The sequence below is a fragment of the Sinohyriopsis cumingii genome, chromosome 14 (assembly GCF_028554795.1).
Source record: "Sinohyriopsis cumingii isolate HCF-2022 chromosome 14, ASM2855479v2, whole genome shotgun sequence".
NCBI lineage: Eukaryota > Metazoa > Mollusca > Bivalvia > Unionida > Unionidae > Sinohyriopsis > Sinohyriopsis cumingii.
In genome coordinates, this window is record NC_142974.1 from 88,355,773 (window position 1) to 88,375,803 (window position 20,031).

The following is a 20,031-nucleotide window of genomic DNA, read 5'->3' on the forward strand; positions in this document are numbered from 1 at the left end:
ATACTAATTTAACATCCATGAATGCAGATTTTATAATAGATATTTCTGTTCTAATACAGAAATCATGAATTTGTATCCTTACTAAACTGTGTGTTTACTAAAGTGATCACTATGTCTTGCTATTTTTCTTTGTTCTCAGGCATGCTGCTTTTGATTAGAATAATGGTTAAATCTTGTGTTCCTTTAAATTTTTGGTCAGATTCTAAGATTCCTTGTTATTATTTTTTTTCAATAAATGTTTTGGTAAACTTATAATACATGATTTGTCAGAAAAAAACCATTGATGCCGGTGGAAGTGATGTTGCATTATTTCTGTCTACTTTTACACTTTATCATTTCTTGTAAGAACATCTTTTTCAGTCACCGATGTCTTATTTTTATGCCTTGTTGCAAGACTAATATAAATTTTTAAAAAAAATATAGCAAGTCAAATATTTTTATATCATAAGTTAGATTTTTAAAAATGGATGAAAGTCAAGTAATCATTTTTCCCAGAGTGTCATAAAATCAATGTCATTGCAGTTAACTGTATTGTCAATAGGATCATCATCATCATCACTGATGGCCTAGCAGTAACATTCTGCACTTTCAATCCAGTTGTCACAGGTTCTGTCTCCCACTTCTAGTCTTTCATATGAGACTTATACATATGGCCTGAGGGGCTTTCATGGCAGAGTGGTATAAGATGTTTGTCTTGTGATACAGATCTGAGGGGCTTCCATGGCAGTGGTACAGGATGCTTGTCATGTGATTACTTGCCTCCAGTGTGTAAATGAGAATGTTGCCAGTTACTTGTGGAAGGTCAGTGGTTCTACACAAGTGGTGTTTGGTGTCTCAAAAAGACTTGGATTTTCTTCAGCAGTAAAACTGGCTGCCATATATAGATTCTCTTCATCTGAAAATGGTGTAAAGGCCATAATGATCTACTGAAACCTGAGATCTCACATCTAAATGACTTTGGTTGTTGGAGATTAACGTCAAATCAGCAGAGGCTCTATGTGCCCAAGTGTACTAAGGTGCTTGCTTTTACATCACTTGCACATCTCTCAGAGTGACTTTGTGTCACAGGTCAACCAGTTTAGGTTGGTAGTCTTTTGGGGTTCTTCCTCTACCTGATATATGGTTAAAAAATCAACAACAACAAAAACTCAAACCAAACTAAATCAACCAACTAATCAACTGTGGCAACAGCAGCAAAGGTACTAGTCAATCGTTTTTATCACAGCTGTATGAGTTTATAACTTTTGACTCGAGTAGTTTTTGTAGACCTTTGAATATTGACAATTATGCCTTTCTGACAGTTACCTAAAAGTCATCATCAGTTGATACAAATGGATTTTTCATGGTGAGCATATGAGATGGAAAAGTCTTGAGTAATCCAGCATCAGACACTGCCAGAAAGTTTACCTTTTAGCTCACTTAAATTTTCTCTAACAATGTTCATTGTTCCAGCTAGAACTGTTACAACTTATTCACACTATATTCACCAATATCTGGAGATATGCATCTGTAATAAATATTTGTAACGAAGTATGAGAATGCATCAATGTTTTTTCAATGATGCATTTGAACTGAGCAACAACTACAATCAACAAACCAAGAAATAAAATTATTCACATCTCTCAGGCAGAAGTAGTGTATAATCATAATCTGCCAAAAGATTTTTAAATTTTTAAATTTGCCAAATATTTTTCCAACCATACTGATTCAGTGGACTTATCACCAGAATGGACAGAAACAGGCCAGAAGGTTAAAATCGATTTGATACATCTTTTAAGTAGTTAAATTCATATTGGTTTAGTTAACTGTACACCCTTTATTGTCTTTTGATGAAATTTCTTACTGAAGCTGAGAAAATAATGTTGCACACATAAAAAAGGCACACTTCTACTCATTATTGTTTTCATTATACTTCTCCATTCCAGCCTGTTCTTATGATCTTGTCCCCCCACATAATGTTTGTCTTGTTTATGATATGTATCTAAATTTCTCACTTACTTTTCATAATACTATACAGATATGTGAATATGTATATCAGTGTGAAATGCAATGGGGAGACTAAATCCAGTATTGAAAACCTCTACATTTCTGGATGTATTCTGCTTGGATTCCATATTTCAGTACAAAACTCAAGAGTTCAGGACTCTCTGTACTAATTCAGTTCCCACTGTAAACCTGTGCAAACACCATGATTTTAAATTCAATAACTTAAAATTTTGAGTGCTCAAGATCAAATTTGTATCAGTATAGACACATCTATGGCAGCTTTTGTGAAAAGAAAACATAATAGCTGCATGATTTTCTGGATCTATACAAATTTGAAATGTGTGCTTTCAATACTGCACCAAAGAGACAGCTGCTGATTTCAGTAACGAGTTGTCCAAACTCAGGTCTGTAAAGAGACAGAAATTATGTTAATAAAACAATGACCCTCACTTTTTTCAGTTACAAGTAGAACAAGCTCTGAAAAGATTGTTTTTGCTAAAATCTTACTTTCATTATCAACCAACCAGGGACAGTCAAACCCATGTATACTCTATTTTATCTACACCGATTTATAGTATGGTTCTCATTCTTTCACATCTGTAGTGATGTGAGTCCTTTAACAACTCTCAATGGTTGTAAGCCTTTTTTGCCATGCTGACTGGACACACTGTAAGATAATGTTCAAGTAACAGAAATACCATGGGATAACCAGAGACCAATAAAATTGAATAGTCAAGTTATCTCCCCTGCAGGGATGCTGCCAGGATTTCAGGATTTACTCCAAGTTTTGTGTGTGCGTGATATCCAATAAGGAAGTGGTGGCGGGAGGAATAGCCATTGTTAAATATCTCCCTAACACTTAAATATCTGTCACTCTTTCTTACTGTTCCACTCAGTTAAGGCTCTACTGAAATCAAAATTCTTGAAGAGATGTCATCTCTAGTTATATAGCGATTATTACTGTGATGTCATTGGGCATGTCACGTGGCTGTGGTGGGGTCTTGGTTGGGATGACAGAAAGACCATAGGCTTACTCCATATTTGACAGCTAATTACGATGTCAAAAGAATTAAACAATCTCTAACAATTCAGTTGGACTTGGATACTTGATTCATAGACAATGAAGAAGTTCTAAAATTGCTGTGTTTATTTTGAATCTATGTTCCTTCATCACATTCAAGATCTGGATATACCAAAGGTGAAATTAGTACAGATGCATCCTAAACTACTATCGTGGCTACTTCAAATGTTATTTAATGTGAGACTTTAATGCAAGAACTCGTAGCTTCAGTGATTTTTGGGTTTAAAAAAAAATTCTCAAACAACTCAATTTGGTGCAGATTACAATGATTTTTAATGATACTGTGAGAATTCTTGATGTGTAAAAACTGCACAAGAAATGAACATCAGATCAGAAAATTACTACCACTGGGAAAATACTGATAGGAATATACAGAAATAATATTATTAAGTAGAATATGTGGTGACAGTATGAGTGCTAGTTATACAACTTTGAAAAATACATCTTGTACAATTATTCTGTTGTTTCTAACAACACTGTAATATGGCAATAATTTCTGCCCACTTTTTACTTTAGTCCCTTGTTAATTAATAGTTTTAGATTTTACAACACTAAGCATTTTACCTTTTGACAATAACACATCATTACAAATATTTAGATTGCATGAAAATAAAAGTTACAATTTTATTAAAAACACTGGTACCAGTAAGACTAAAGGAGATGGTTAAAAAAAAAGAATCTGGATGAACAGATTAGTAGTGTAGTAAAGACATCAAGTATTTTTTCATCAATTTCATCATTATTTAATGACACTGCTCAAAAATGTAGTGTACTAAATAATAGACTTTTTAGTTATCCAGTTTGTATACAAATACCAAATGATGGCTTGGAACCAAGTGCCAAAAGGTCTGCAGAAAATACCACCATGATCAAAATATACATAGGAAGAACCGAACACAAACAGGATTTTATCCATCTTGCTTTGAGTTTACACAGATCAGTCAGTCTCTTATGTTTAATGTCATTTAATTTTTGCACATAGCGAGCATGTACTTCATTTGGTCATGCATCTGCATGATATAAAAGTTTGTCTCTTTATTCTTTTGTTTTTATAGTGATTTTTCCAACTAGAGATCTACAAACACTTAATTATGTTTTATGGGGATTCTTTGATGTTCCCGATGAGCATTAATCTGTTAATTGTTTCTGAATTTAATATGATCCTCCTCCTCTGTGTACAAATATTATTCTGTGCTGTGAACTCCTTTCATTGCCTGCTATCTGAAATAAATATGCATAAATAGCTTAAACAAGTTACTGTTCTTTATGGTTGTGCAATTTCCAACATGTCACTGGTATGGCTCCATTGGTATTCTCTCTTGGATATCTCTGTTCCCAAAAGAAAAGTTTTGAACCAGAGGTCTTGTTTGGATTTTAAAACTAAGAGTCCATGGCCCCCATTTTGGTAAAAATATGAGTCCCACCAGCAAAAGTTGCAGTCCCCTCCCAGAAAACTATGCAAATTATAAGAACTACTGGTTGCCACATAGTTTAATTTCTACATTCTTTACAACACTGACATAGCTCTTGTTTGTCCATCAGAGTGAGTCTGAATTTTTCGATCCAAGGAGGGTCTTATTCAAAGCACTAAGCTAGGCATCACACACTTTCTTACACTTGGCTACTGTCCCTTCCAAACTATAGGTTCTAGCAACTTTAGCACTCTCCTGAATCTCATTACATTCTTCGTCAGTTTGCCGTTGAACCACAAAATACTCATTCAAGTCTAAATCTCAACTGTTATGATTCCAAAGTCACGTGCACTGCTTATTCCGTTACAGTCGGAAATGAACACAGTAATGAAAGCTTAGAAGTTGTTTATTTGATGTACTGTTATAAATGACCACATGTACATCTCTGGGTCTTTCTGCCTCTGAATTCAAGCACTGTAAATATCAGTAGATTTTCCCACCCAGCTAACAGTCAAAGCCTTTGATCTTGCCGCTCAGCTATTAGAGCATGTTCTTTTGATGTACTCTTATAGTGGTGACGACTTGGGGGGGGGGGGGGGCTTTCAGTCACTAAATTCTGTCATTGTAAATATCAGCACAGCTAACTGATCAACACATTTTCCCACTGTGCAGGTGACTGAAGCAGGACTGGACAGTCTTTGAATTTTACCGCCCACCTAAATAAAAAAAATTGGCGTCCAAATATGCGTGATTATAAGCGTTTCTGGGACCTCTGTCAGTTTTCACTAACATGAGCTCTGCCAAAGATTCACTTCCTTGAATCAGTGCTTTGCTGCCTCTTATGCCAGATTTTTCTCTTCCATAATGCTGTATTAGGGTTTTAAGTCCAACATTCCCATAGTCTGCTTGTTCAGACATGGGTATCTTGAATAAATATAACTGGCATATTGTCCATCCAACACACACATCGGACTCGCACTCAACATCAATTTTGGGCTCAAAATCACACACTGATATTTCCAGTGACATTTTCCCGCTGTCCAACAGACCGATATACATATAATTCATTGTCATCAAAGCTATCACGAGCCAGGATTTACCGACTGAAAACGTTGTCTGAAGACAAACCGTGTTGTGATTCAGCCATTTTGGTTTCCTGTGTGGCCCTTATTCGAAACACGCATTTGTAAAACTTCAATGATGAAAGTAAGGCTAAAACTACCATAAAACGCTTTTTCCGGGGCACAGTGAAGCAATCAAATTTAGTTTAACAGCCATTGAAGTTGAACCGAAGTAATCCAGATATCTGGATGTTGCATCAAGCACTCTGAGACAGCTGCGGCAGCATGAATTACATCGCAAAATCCACTTTTAAGTTTGATAAAAATTACATACTGCGCAAAGCACATTTTTTATATCCGCGACGTTGATGTAATTTGCTGAACGCGTATAACTGCTTTAAAAGTACAAATTATGTGCACTTGCGTGTACTGGCATCATTTTCTGACCCCAATGTTTTATTCACGTTAGACCTCTAGGAGGGGGTTAGATGCGATTTTAAATATATATTCATTTTTTTGTCTTCTTTCTGACAACCCCACCAGCGAATTCTCATTATGTTAACACAACCCGCAATAGAAGTGATTTTCCTAACCAACCTTCCACTGTCAGAATCAAAATAGTTTGAAATACAACCTCATACAGAAGTTTTTTTTAAGTGCCGCCCCTTGGGGGGATATATGTTTTACTGGAACAGCCCTAAAAAGTTGTTTGTCATTTTTATTATCATATCTAATTCCACTCATATAATTCTCAGAATATTCTTAAAACGATGACTGCTGCATAATGTTGTTTCCTTATTTTCTATTTATTTTATATCAACTGTATGTGACACATTTCCAAGAAAACAGATGGGTTTATTTAACTTGAAACTTTGTTTCACAGATTCATTAAATTGAAAAGATAGTTAAGTAGAGGACCACTCTGTACTTTTAAAGAAAATGGCACCATATGTTAAGTGAAACAGGCTTTAGTGGTTTTACAGGTGGATATTCAATTGAAAATGTTGGAGCAGATGAATCTTGTCAGACTTCAAAGCACATCAGATATAAAAAAAAAGACAAAACAACACCACTCTACAAACTTTAAAAGAATATCAGAGTAATGTAATACACCATGCTGATTGTGCACGAGATAGTCATTTTCATTGAAGACATCAAGACTTCACGATCAGTCAGCAAAGTTACACATGTAGATTAGTTAAAGTGAATGCTGAATATAAATACTGTTTGAGTATATTTTCTATTTGTGTTCTTGTTCTAATCCATATGGATTTTGTCCATTGGTGACAAGAAGTGTGACAGGCTGCAGAACCAGGTTAGTATCAAAAGTAAATATACAATTTTCATACAGTGTACTTAATTATGGCATGAAATATATAGATTAAGCTTTGTATGCCCAAATTATCCTTTCTGCCAATTTTAATTGCAAAACTTACACTTGTACTTCATGGGGAGGTTGGCATGTATGCAATAACATTATTTCTACATTATATACATAGACTACACTTTGTAGATGGCATGAACTTGGGTGAGGTCAAAGCTCATGGTCCCTGAGATTGAAAGAATAAAAATGGTTTTCACACAATGACATTAGTTTTACATCACATACCAGGACTAAAATTCATGGATGGCATGGTCTTGGGATAAAGAAGAACACTATGGGTTTTGGAGTGTGTAGTCAAGGTAACTGTGACAGATGGCAGAAATGTGGTTTCTGCACAGAAATTTCTGTTACCTACATAAATGACTATTCAGCATGGCAGGCATATAATATGCTGTTACAGTACTCTTAATTGTTGCTGCAGTATTTGACATTAAAATGAGATGAAATATCTGATAAAAATATAATTTCAGGATGAAGAATGGACAGATGAATATAAGGACATGGATGAACTAAGTGGTGAAAAAACAGCAGTATTAAAATTTGATGACAGAATCAAAGAGGAAACATCTGTTACTGAGTTACTGGAATCAAATTTATTGTCACAAGACCTGTCCACACCAGCTGAATCAGGGTATGGTTGGTTGATCAACAATGTGGTGATTCAGTATTGGCAAGGCATGGTAGATGGTAGTCGGGAAATGGGAGATTATCCTTCATCAAACCTTTCCATTGATTGGTAAGAAATGTAAGGTGTCCTCAGTAAGTTTCTTCTGTGTCTTCTCTAAGTGAATGACTATATTTCTGCTTGAATTATATGTACCACATTGTAGAATTTTCATAAAATTGAGAAACTCTTTAGAGAAATATTAGAAATTTTCATTGTTACAACTGTTGTGTATATTTAATTTGTATTGTTTGTTGGCTTTTCTTAATGATTTTATGTATATCTGTATTTTGTAAGTGACCTTTTTCGAAAATCAGATTAATAGTGTACCTGACTAATGACATTTATTTTGTAAATAACATAGTACATAACTGATAGTTCTGTATAATTATAGATAACTTTTAGGCCTCAATGATTATAGATTAAATATTCAGATCATTAATAATAGTACCTAATAGTAAACATATTTACTTGAATCTGAGTCTAGGATATGAAGTTTTTCACTTGAAATTCCTAAACTTACAAAGTGCTCAAGTGTTCATGGACTGAAACATTAATTAGGAGTTGCAGGTAATTCAGTGAAGACCATTTTTGAATTAATTTATTGTGATACATCAAAAGACTGTTAACACATTGCCACATTCCAGGCCATTGGCACATTAGCACATTAGAGACTATAGTCACATCAGCATATTCAGTATTGAAATTTATTTGGAACACCACTGGAATTAAATTGGAACTCTTTACATTTGGACTCGTGTTAGAACTTTTAGGACTATTTAGGATTTAATTCACTGTACTGTAAGTTCTTTTAAATTTTCACTTTGTATTCTAGATAAATCAATTATTTTTTGAATTTTACAAAACTTGCTGGTTTTCACTCTTTTCTATTACTTAGTTTAAGACCATAAACCATAATATAAACTTAATCCTTGTAGCCTATATCTGTCGATCTTTTAAAATGTCATTCTTTTGTGCTGTAAGATTTTTAGGATAAAAACTAACTTGAGAAAATTTTAAATGCTCAGTGGCAACATGTTTTCTTAAAACTTCTTAAGTACAGGACTAAGTTATCTCACCTGGCCAAAGACCTTGCAAGCTTAAAACATGGTCCTGTGTCTGTTATGTGATTGTCTGTACGTGTCTGCATTTGCTATTTTGGACTTCTCATAAACTGCATCTTTGCAGAACAGCCGAGACAGTTTTGACTAAACCTAGTAATAATGTATATTATAACATGCTCTGTTAGATATGTGACTGGAGTGGAATCCTGCTACTAATACTGTGACTTTCTTAGCAGTTAGTTTGAAAACTTAGTTTTCTACTTCTTTAGACTGTCTAAGTTAATTTTGATTAAACTTGGTGGGAGTTGTTCTTAGAATATTCTTTATCTAAATTGTTTCAGAATTGTTCCCCATGCAGTGTTGTGGCTTCCATAAGAACAATATGGAAGGCCATTTTCCAACTTCACCAGAATGGGTATATCAATTTGGATCAAACTTCATAAGAATGTTTCTTAGTTTATGCTTGAGCATAATTGTAGTATAGTGGCTTCACTATCAGTGCTGTGGCTTACTTGGCAACCAGGTGGAAAAATTACTTTCAGTTCCTTCTCATTATGGCGGAGATAATTTTGATCAAACTTGTTAGAAATGTTTCATAAACCATTCACTAACTAACTTATATCTGGGTTGGCTCTTAAAAGAATGGCGTGGCTTCCGTAGCTAAAGGGATAGAAAAATCCATTGCCTGGCAAGACAGGGACAATTAAAAAAACAAAACCAGGCAACTATGTTATAAAGAAAATCAAAGTCCAGCCAGAAAACAATCTTTTGAATCAGTGATTTGCAGTATGTTCACTGTGATACAAAATCAGTATAATTTGTTGGCTACACAAAATGTCTAATTAAAATATTTTGGCACACTTCTTGTGATGTCTTGTTAGTCCTAAGTAAAAACATGACATCCATTATGGCCATCATAGCTACTATCTTGAAAATCTTGCTATCACTACTACTTCTGAATGGAAAGTCAATCAGATTTATCCAAGGCTTCTTATGATATCAGCTTAGTCCTAACTGAAAATAGTGCTGCCTGGATGTCTTGAAAATCTTGTTGTTGCTATTCCACCTGAATGGGTGGTCATGTAAACATGGGGTTTTCACTGAAAGACGTCTTATGATATTGGGCTGAAATGAAGATGGAGCCGATCTGACATCCAGTGTGGTATCCATGACTGTCATCTTGATTCTCATTTTATTGCTACCTGTCCTAAATGGAAAGTCTTATTGTCATATGGTTTTATGGCGTGTGGTTGGGTCTAAATGAAAATGACAATGATTTTAACATCCATCATGGCCAGCATTCTGAAAATATCAGTATAACTGCTTCTTCTGAGTGTGTGATTATATATCAAATGGTCTTTCTTCAGATGACTTCTAATGCTGTCTATTTGGTACTAAGTAAAAATGGCATTGATCTTTAATCAAATTTGACCACAACAGCTAATTTGAAGGAAAAAAATTGTATTACTAAAAAATATTAGGGATGGTTTCAGCAGTAGAAAGAAGAAATGGTCTTATTTTGAATTTTTGGAAATTCTTTTCAGTTAATAGAATGTCAGTCCTTTGAGTGGCTCTTATTTGAAACAACCCCACTTTTCATCCCAGTAGCAGACCTACCAACCCTTATGAATTTGCCTAAGTTATACAGAAATGGCTCTTGAAGTACGGATTTAAGGAATAAAAGCATAAATTTACAGAAATATGATTGTTTGCGGTAAAATCCAGATTTTGTCTTGGCTGTGTTTGATTCAGATCTGGCTTAAATATTAAATTCAGTGGAATTGTTCCGGGAACCCAACTAACTTTAACAGATTACCTCAGGTGCTTAAAACGGCATATGTTTTGTTATTCAAAATGTCTGCATGATCAAACTATTACTTTTTTTTTAAATGGGATCCAACAAGCGACATGTCAGGATGAAATAGGCAATAAACCTCTTTTTAAAAAAATTATTACAGAAGAATAATATTCACATTCTTGGACAAAAAATTAAGGAATGGCAACAACTATATTTTGTGGAAATCGTATGTTGATTTGAGTATAGCAGGAAAGATGATTGCTATTGCCATGGCCCATGTGAACTTTGTTTTAAACATCAGGTTGAGAGATATTAAGCAACCATTGATCTCCACAGGGTTTGGAATTGCACTTTGTGAAACTATACAGGAGGTAATTAAGGTTCAAGTAAATTTTACAAACTTCTGAGTTGAACACAATGTTTACTGTCACTGGAATAGTCTCAAGTCACACTTCTGGACTTTTAAATGCATTTTTTTTCACCTTGACTATCTTTTTTGACAATAGCAATACATGAGATTTTGTTACACCTTGCTGAGGAAAAAAATCGACTGCCTTACTGAGAAGGCCTTGATACTATCTGCAGGTCTGTAGTAGGAGCCATGGGGCACCACTTGTTCCATTTTTGGAATGAACACAGATTAAATATAGTGGAAACTTTAAGCTTTTTGGAAAACTGATGCATTTTGATCACATTAAATTGCTTGACTTTTTTAAATAGTAATTATTATCCTAACTTTTAAGCACAGGACATTGTGATACCATCATCTGTCCATACATTTTTTTGTTACCACATCTCTGCCAGAGCTGTTGCATGGAAATACACAAAAGTTAAATAGCATTATTACCATCAGGGTTACAATCTGTAAGATGGATGTCATTCATCTACACTCTTGAGGGAAGGATCCAAAGTTTGGAAGTTACTAAATTTCAGTTACAGTGATATTTTTAAATATTTTATAACTAAACTTGGCAGTCATAGCAGGAAGATGCTTCTTATATGTGCTAGAAGGATAAATGTAGGAGTTTAACAGTTAGTACAGGATAAGGTAGAGGGTGGAATATGTAGTAAAATCGAGGTATTTTATGATGGTAAACCATTGCAATTGCTCTAATTTAATTTATTTCATTTAAATTTTTAATTCTCTGCTCATTAAAATAATTTCAAATATCTTTCCTTGTCATAAACGATATAGTATTGTTTTCCTTTATACATTATTGTAATATCATAAAATGTGACTGCACAAAACTGGTTACCTTAATAGAATATGAATAGAATTATAAAGAGATCCCTGTTTATTCCAATCAGAAATGTCAGTTCTTTTTTAATTGATACTCTTAGGGCTGTTCCATTTAAACATACATGGTACCCAGTGAAGGCAGTTTTTAACCAATATATGCCAGGGTACTTTGATTTCACAGAGCTCATATTAAAAATGATATAGAAAAATTAAATTGCATCTGTGGGTGAGTACCCCACTTTAAAAGTGCCTTCTATGGGTCCCATGTATTTTTTAATGGAACAGCCCTTACATTTTTTTCTCTTATTTTTCCTGTGATATTATATTTTCCAACATCTACACACTTTAAGTGAAATTTGTGTCTAATTTCCAGGGAGAGGCTTCAAGAGAGAACAAATCCATTATATTCGGCTGGCAACATGCCTCTGCTCACAGAGATTCAGTTCATGAGAGAAATTATTTGGTAGGTAGGATGCAAAACAAGCCTTCTAGTAAATTTAAATTGATTGATGTTTAGCATTACTGGTCACAGACCAGAGGAATTTATGTAAGTATCTTTCATCTGGCATCTGATACCTGGCATTTCTTATTGCTACTCCTAAACTACTAGGATTAGTACCCTTTCATCTCAACATATAGTCGTTAATAAATTATAGTGGTGCCACTTGAACATTCAGTGTGAAAGTCCTGCCAGTGATAGTCATCCTGAACAGCTTGTCATATTGACATGGAGTTCTGACTACAAAATGTTTATGTTATCTAGTTTGTTGTTGTTGTTGTAGGGTTTAATGCCATTTTTCAGCACAAGATAGGCTATACATGGTGGCTGGTATTAATGGTGGAGGAAGAACCCAGGAAAACCCTGGAAAGAACCACTGACCCACGAGAAGCTACTTGCAAGCTTTCTCACATACCCACATTGGCTGAATCTGAGACTTGAACCCATGGCAGTGATCTGTAACGGAGAGCGTTTTAGACCACTCGGCCACTCAGGGCCCCATCTAGTTGGTTCGAAATGAAAATGGTGCAAATTTGTTAGCCAGTATGGCCTCCATAGTGGATATACTGAAAATCTTGTTGCTTCTCCTCTTGAACAGATGGTCATAGTGTCGGGGAGTTTGAGAGTAAAAAATAAAAAAATTGTTTTTTATGAAAAAATTATTTTTTCATTTGTATCTCTTTAATTTCACTCATAAATCTGAGAATATTCTTAAAAAGGTGATTGCTGTGTAAGAATAGCATAAGATCACTTTCCTTTTTTGCTATTTATAGCAACTGTATATGACACATTTCCAAGAAAAGAGACTGGTATCTTCAAAAGTGAACTTTGCCTAACAGAATCATTTTATGCTAGTAAGTTAATGAACCAGTCTATATTTTGAAAGAAAATTTGCCAGATGTTAAGTGAAATGATTTATGGTGTGAGTTGTGGATGTTATATGATGGACCACATTAGAGCAGATGGATCTTTTCAAACATCAAAACATGTCCAGTCAGAAAAAGGGACAGATCAACATAGCTTTATAAACATTAAAAGAGGAATGTGAGAATAATGTAATTCAGCATGCTGAGCACCCCACCATGATCATTGCAGGATTCCAGTTCACGATCATTCAGCAAAAGTTACACATGAAGAAGGTGCTGAATATAAATAATTTTTCAGTATATTTTGTGTTTGTATTCTGGTTCTAGTCCATATGGAATTTGCCCTTTGTGACAAGAATTTTTACTAACTACCAAACCAGGTTAGTAGTAAAAAAAAAGTTTTTTTTTTTAATATGAGCTCTATTTCTAGCATGTAGTGTATAGATTACACTTTTTACACCCAAATTATGCCTTTTTGCCACTTGTAATAGCGATAATTATGCTTATACCTCTCTATGAGGTTGGGATATATATGTACTGCATAACTGGACTGTGACCTCTGTAAATTATCAGTTATTCCCATATTCTTTTGTTTGTTGTAGGATGTTTTCAGGCGTGTCCAGTCTTTTTATCTTCCAGTTTGATGGAATGCAGTTCAAACCCAGGAATGACATTATGCTGTCACATCTCACTACAGTAAGTACATTTATTCCAGCCTGAGGGGTCACCATGGTTATACAGTCACCATTAAACACTCTCATTCTCAAGGTACTTATGATCCATTTACCTTAAAAATATGAACCTAGATGAAGCAATTATTAGATTTGAGAAAGTCACTTTATTATATGTAAGCCATTTGGTAGGGTATTATGCTTTGACACAGTCTATCAGTTTGTCAGTTAACTGTTCCTACTCAGCATAATAACTTGAGTTCTACAGTACACATGCATATGAACCTCCCATATAAGGGTGTTTTCTCCCAGGATTAGGAGAGTCCACCATCACTCACTTGAGTCTCCCTCGTATGCAAAAATTAATTTTTGTTCCATTTTTTTCTTCACATATTGGAGAGATGTTTACTATATGCATGAAGTGCTCGTTCAGAGCAGTAGTCCTTTTCGATTTGAGGGGAAGGAAGATGAACTAAATCAAGAAAGACAACTTATGGTTTATTATAGGCAATATCAATTCATTGGGGAGTAATTCCCAATTTTAGGCAGCTCACAAGGTGCAAGTTCACCTGAATGTCTGAGGATGGCTTTCAGCCCTGTAAAGCGGGGCACATGGGGTTCATGTCGAATTTGTCAGATCCAGCTTTTATTGCTGCCATACCATTACTGGTCATCCAGCCATCTCCAGTCATCATGACATCACCAGCCCTCAGCTGACACCAGCAGTCCAGCTGTCCCAGCATGGGGACCTTTTCATAGAAATGGTCCAGCCAAAATAGTTCTTACAGGGATCATAGTGATAGGATCCAACTGTGCCATTGCCATCTTATCACTCCTATACCAGAGATTTCATTGAGAAATCTGTCCATTCAGCCAGGCCTTTGGTGCAGCTGGTACAAGTGATTGCCGAACCATCATATATACTGCCAGCATCCAAGCTGACCACATGCTGTTCACACCAGCCAGCTATGCCAGACTTTTGATTACTCACCACCTACTCTCATATGAGAGCTAATGACGTTACAGTAGACCAGAGTTGTCATTGCTACTCGGCATGACTTATGTAGTGCTACAGGCCAACCCAGATGAGGACTTGTGCACATTGAGTGTGATGAGATGCTGACATATCCATCTGACTATACAGCAGACTTCAGATCGACTATGCAGCAGACTGAATTCAGCTTTCAAGCTGCCATCAAGGAAATTTATTGGGTATTGGCTACTTCAGGATGCCCTCCACCCCCATCACTAACCAAGCTTACAAGTAAAGGTGATTGTTGATGTTGAGGAGGAGGAAGAGACACCATCATTGACAAGGTTAAAGAGATTAACGACTGGCTTTTGGGTCAGATTGGTGACTTTGGCAAATGTAAGGGTTCCTTCTCACAAAGCCAAGTTACAGTCGCTTTCTCCTCTCGATAGTATCAGATGCAGTCTAATGCCTTCAGTATGGCCCTTCCAGCTCTTGATGGTTGCATTGTAAAGTAGATAAAAATATGTCATCTGTCACATCATTTAAGAACATGGTGGTGACATTCTCCATGTTAGATTTGGCCTGATTGCCATGCCTGGGATGCAAAGGCCAGAATCACTCAGGTCCCTAACCGAGAAGTTCAGCCATACTACGGCCAATGCCTTGATGGCAGACCAGGAGAAGGATGACTTCCTTCAACAGGAGGTACGGTCTTTCTTCTCAAAATAGGCAGCTGAGATTGTTCCACAATCCACAGAGTTGTGTTCACAGCTGTTTCTGATTCAGAAAGCAAATATCAAGCTCAAACCCATCATCAACTTGAGTTGCCTCAAAATATTCATTGCAACTCCAAAGTTCAAGATGGAGACAGTGAGGTCAATCCACCACTCCATCAGATAGGGTGAGTATGCTGTCAATCTCGACTTGACAGATGCATATTTTCTTATATTTCCAGCCTGTCTCCTGCAAGTTTTTCTATTTTGCTTACTATAACTCTGTTTGTCAATTCTTAGTTCTTCGCTTTGGCCTCAACATCAGCCTCCGGGCTTTTACTCTAAGTATGAATTGCATTGTCTCCCTGTTCTGGTTGACATCATCTACATCTATTCAGGACATATGGAGATATGGTGGAGTCTTTTTTTTCTTAATCATCTCCATTCTCTTCAGCCCTACTGCAATGCATGGGTTTCAAAACGTTTAGCAGGTCAGCCTCCAAACTGATGCACAGTAAAAGGGTTAAGGTTGTGACTATAAACAGAAAAGAAGGTGTATCACACTGGCATTAATAGAAAATGTATCAGCTATGTGCTCCAAGCACTCCTTCCAATTCTACAGTTGCAATATTTGTGTGAATTATGTACATCTACTACAGTATCTCCAAATCTTCTTTATTCCTACACATTGGATGAATTAATGGACATGAGGCCCACTTGGGCCATTTGTTCCAAAGTAAGTTCCTTGTGGATGGCTTGCACTTGGTGTAAAAATGAAACCTATTGATTTTGGGGTCTAGAGGTCAGAGATTATGGTAATGGTATGTATAATACATAATACAATGATTTCTACACAGTAACTTTTGTTCAAGACCACATACCTTGATCAAAAGTCCAGGTGATTGAGACCCATTAGTCAATAATCTCTAGAGTCAGCCATGCCTGAGTAGTTCTTACATAGATGCCTATTAATGGGGTGGGCATTTGAAGTGCTGTTCAGTTTTACTTGTTTGCTCTCCAAAAAACTCACTATTTCCCACTTACCCAACAGAGAAGTATAAAATGTGTTATTTGTCTTGCAGAGAATCAACTTGCAGCCTTGGAAATAACCTTGTTGCTCTTGCAGAACTAAATTCACAGATGTTATGTGCATAAGTAAAAGAACCAGTTGAATTATATTTGGCATTATTTGATTGGTCAATTTGTAAGCATTCAACCAGATTTCTTAGAACTTCATGTCTATGCATTTGGAGGGAAGGCTATTTAGAATTACTAAACCATGAATGTTGAACTAGTTGAATATATGTTATTCAGAATTTAGCATTCATCATTCGGTTCTCTTAAAAGGCAATTTTTCCTGGTCACAAAAACTTTTTATTAAAAATAATAGGTGGTCAAATGCAGATTTACAACCCCGAAGATGCGGAATGAGAATTGGCTTTTTTCCACCTGCACTTTTTAAAAAATGTTCAAATTTAGGAGTGCCTTTATTAATTTTCAGGTTGAGAGGTACCAACTGAACATTTCATTCTAAGGCATTGAAAGAAGGGCTGCTGTTCACATATAATACATAACAAAATCTGTACCCATGTTTTGTTCTGAGTTGGAGGAAAGAAGTTTGATGTTACAGAGAGTTCAGGACTTCAGGCCAAGATGTCTTGGCATCCGTCCGTCCGTCTACGGGTGACGATGGCGTAGCTCCAAAGTAAGCTTTTGTTTATCCTTCTTTCTAGCTCTCTTTTCAGCTTGTTTTATTTTTCTCTGTTCTTCTGCGTTTTGAACTCCCTACCTGGCAGCTAGATGCCAGCTGGAACGGTTGTTTGCACAGCTCTCCCAGTCGTTGACATTTATGTTTGCCGTCTTCTTATCCTTCTTGCAAACATCTTTGTAGCGCAGATGTGGTCGTCCAGTTGGTCATGCACCTTCTGCTAACTCCCCATATAACAGATTCTTGGAAATGCGCCCTGAGTTCGTTCTCTTGACATAGCCTAGCCAGCGAAGGTGCCTCTCGCTGAGAATGGAGAACATGCTGTTCATGTTGGCGTGTTCTAGAACCTCTGTGTTGGGTACTTTGTCCTGCCACTGGATGTGCAGAATGCGCCGCAGACATCTCAGGTAGAAGCTGTTGAGTTTCCTCTCGTGTCTTGCATAGGTGAAGTGAGCTGAGCACGCAGGCTTGGTAGACACGCAGTTTGGTCTTCTCGGTGAGGTTGGGGTTGTTCCTTGGTTAAGTCTGGTCATCACTGCTGCTGCCTTGGCAATCCTGCCGTTCACCTCAGAATCAATGGAGAGTGAGCTGGAGATGTCAGACCCGAGGTATGTGAAGTTCTCGACAACTTCCAAGTTGTACCCATCGTTGGTGACAGAGAGAGGGGAGTCTGTGTCCTGCACCATGATGTTCGTTTTCTTCAAACTGATGGTCAGTCCAAATTCCTTACAAGCATGGGAGAGGCAGCATACCAGCTGCTGAAGTCCATCTTCCGTGTGTGATGTCAAGACTGCATCGTCGGCGAAGAGCAATTCACAGATGAGTACCTCTGTGACTTTAGTCTTAGCATGGAGACGGGCGATGTTGAACAGCTTGCCGTCAGCCCAGGTGTGGATGTACACTCCCTTGCTGCAGTCCTTGAATGCGTACTGGAGAAGCATGGAGAAGAAGATGGCAAAGAGCGTCGGCGCAAGGACAAAGCCTTGTTTGACTCTGCTGATGACTGGGAATGCTTCAAATGTTGTGCCATTGAAGCACACTGTGCTGTACATGTTCTCGTGGAATGACATGATGACAGCAAGCAGATGTGGGAGGGGCAGCCAATCTTCTGCAGGAGTTGAAGAGTCCACTCCAACTAACCAGGTCAAACGCCTTCGTCACGTCTATGAAGGCAACGTAGAGGGGCATCTGCTGCTTGCGACACTTCTCCTGCAGCTGACATAGTGAGAAGATCATGTCTACAGTTGACCTGCCGGCTCGAAATCCACACTGGGACTCAGGGTAGACACGGGAGGCAAGGATCTGCAAGCGCGCCAAGGCAACACGGGCGAAAGCCTTTCCGACGACGCTGATGAGGGAGATGCCCCGGTAGTTGTTGCAGTCGCTACGGTCTTCTTTGTTCTTGTACAAAGTGACGATGTTGGCATCATGCATGTCCTGTGGGATGTATCCCTGTTCCCAGCAAAGGCAGAGTAGTATGTGTAGGGGCTGGATCAGTGCTGGTTTTCTGCTCTTGAGGACTTAAGGCGGAATGCCATCGCTTCCAGGAGCCTTCCCACAGGCAAGGCAATCAATGTCTTTTCCGAGCTCTTCCAGGGTGGGCTGTGTGTCCAGCTCCTCCATGACAGGCAGGTTTGGAATGGCATCCAGGGCAGTTCGGGTGACATTGTTTTGGGTTGCATATAGCTCGAGATAGTGCTCAACCCATCGCTGCAGTTGTTTCCCCTGGTCTGTGATGACTTAGCCTGTCTTGGACTTGAGGGGGGGGGGCAGTCTTGTAGCTGGGGGGGGCCTGTCGCCTTTATGATACCCTCATACACTCCTCTTGTATCCCCGGTGTCGGCAGCTGTCTGTATACTGTTGCAAAGGTTCAACCAGTAGGTGTTGGCACAGTGGCGGGTGGTCTTCTGGGCAGTTCCCTGCAATCCTGAGGGCTTGTAGTGTTCTGGGGCTAGGTGCAGCCTTGTATGCCGGGAGGGCTTTCCTCTTTGCCTCAGTCACGGGCTCCATCTCCTCCCAGTTTGCCTCATACCAGTCAACATTCTTTCGCTCCCTCTTCCCGTAAGCTGTGATGGCTGAATTGTACATAGAGTCACGGATGTGGGACCACTTGAAGTCAATGGTGTCATCACGTGTCACTTTGGTGAAAGCTTCCTTCAATTTGCTGATGAACTGCTGTGTTTTCTCTGGGTTGCTTGTACAGCAGGTGTTGATGTGTGGGTGACCCTTCTTCTTTGTGTGGTGCAGCTTCTTGGGTAATATTCGCACCTTGCTGTCCATGAGCTGGCCATGAGGGAATGGTCCGTGTCACAATCAGCACTGTGGTAGCTCTGGGTGAGGAGGACACTGGCCAGTTCTGCACGCCTGATGATGGCGAGGTCTAGCTGGTGCGAGTGGAGTGAACGTGGGTGTCTCCATGACACCTGGTGGATCTCCTTGCATTTGAAGAAAGAGTTGGTCACATAGGCTGTGGGAGCAGCACATCTCCAGCAGTCACAGACCATTCTCGTTGATCTTGCCCCTTCCGTAAAAGCCGAGACAGGTGGACCAGGCCTCATGGTCAGCTCCAACTTTAGCATTGAAATCTCCTAGTAAGTAAAGGCTTTCATTGTTGGGGATGCTGGATATTGCCTGATCGAGAGCCTCATAAAACTTGTCTTTCTCGTGGGTGGAGCAGAGGGTTGGGGCATACACGCTGAAGATGTTGACTGGGCCTAAGGATGTTGACAGCCGGAGGGCAAGGATTCTCTCAGTACCTGATGATGGAGGTTCAGTGAAGGCAATTAGTGTGTTCTTTACAGCAAAGCCTACACCATGCTGCCTAGGTTCATCTGAGGGCTTTCCCTGCCAAAAGAACGTGTAATTGGCTTCCCTGATGGTGCCGCTGTCAGCCAGTCGGGTCTCCTGGAGG

The 20,031-nt window shown here is 38.0% G+C and overlaps 1 protein-coding gene across 3 annotated transcripts in view; it reads left to right on the forward strand.

The window, feature by feature from the left end:
* The window catches only part of LOC149784325 (gamma-tubulin complex component 5-like), a 238,976-nt gene that overhangs the window by 48,778 nt on the left and 170,167 nt on the right, over positions 1-20,031 (forward strand). For 2 of the 3 annotated variants that reach the window (XM_089932364.1, XM_089932365.1), the window contains exons 6-8: positions 7,395-7,660; positions 12,064-12,153; positions 13,658-13,751. In XM_089932364.1, the coding sequence (XP_089788490.1) occupies positions 7,395-7,660; positions 12,064-12,153; positions 13,658-13,751 (450 nt within the window). Of the gene's footprint in view, positions 1-5,905; positions 6,856-7,394; positions 7,661-12,063; positions 12,154-13,657; positions 13,752-20,031 lie in introns of those variants that run through there. The other variant, XM_089932366.1, reaches the window with a different exon arrangement.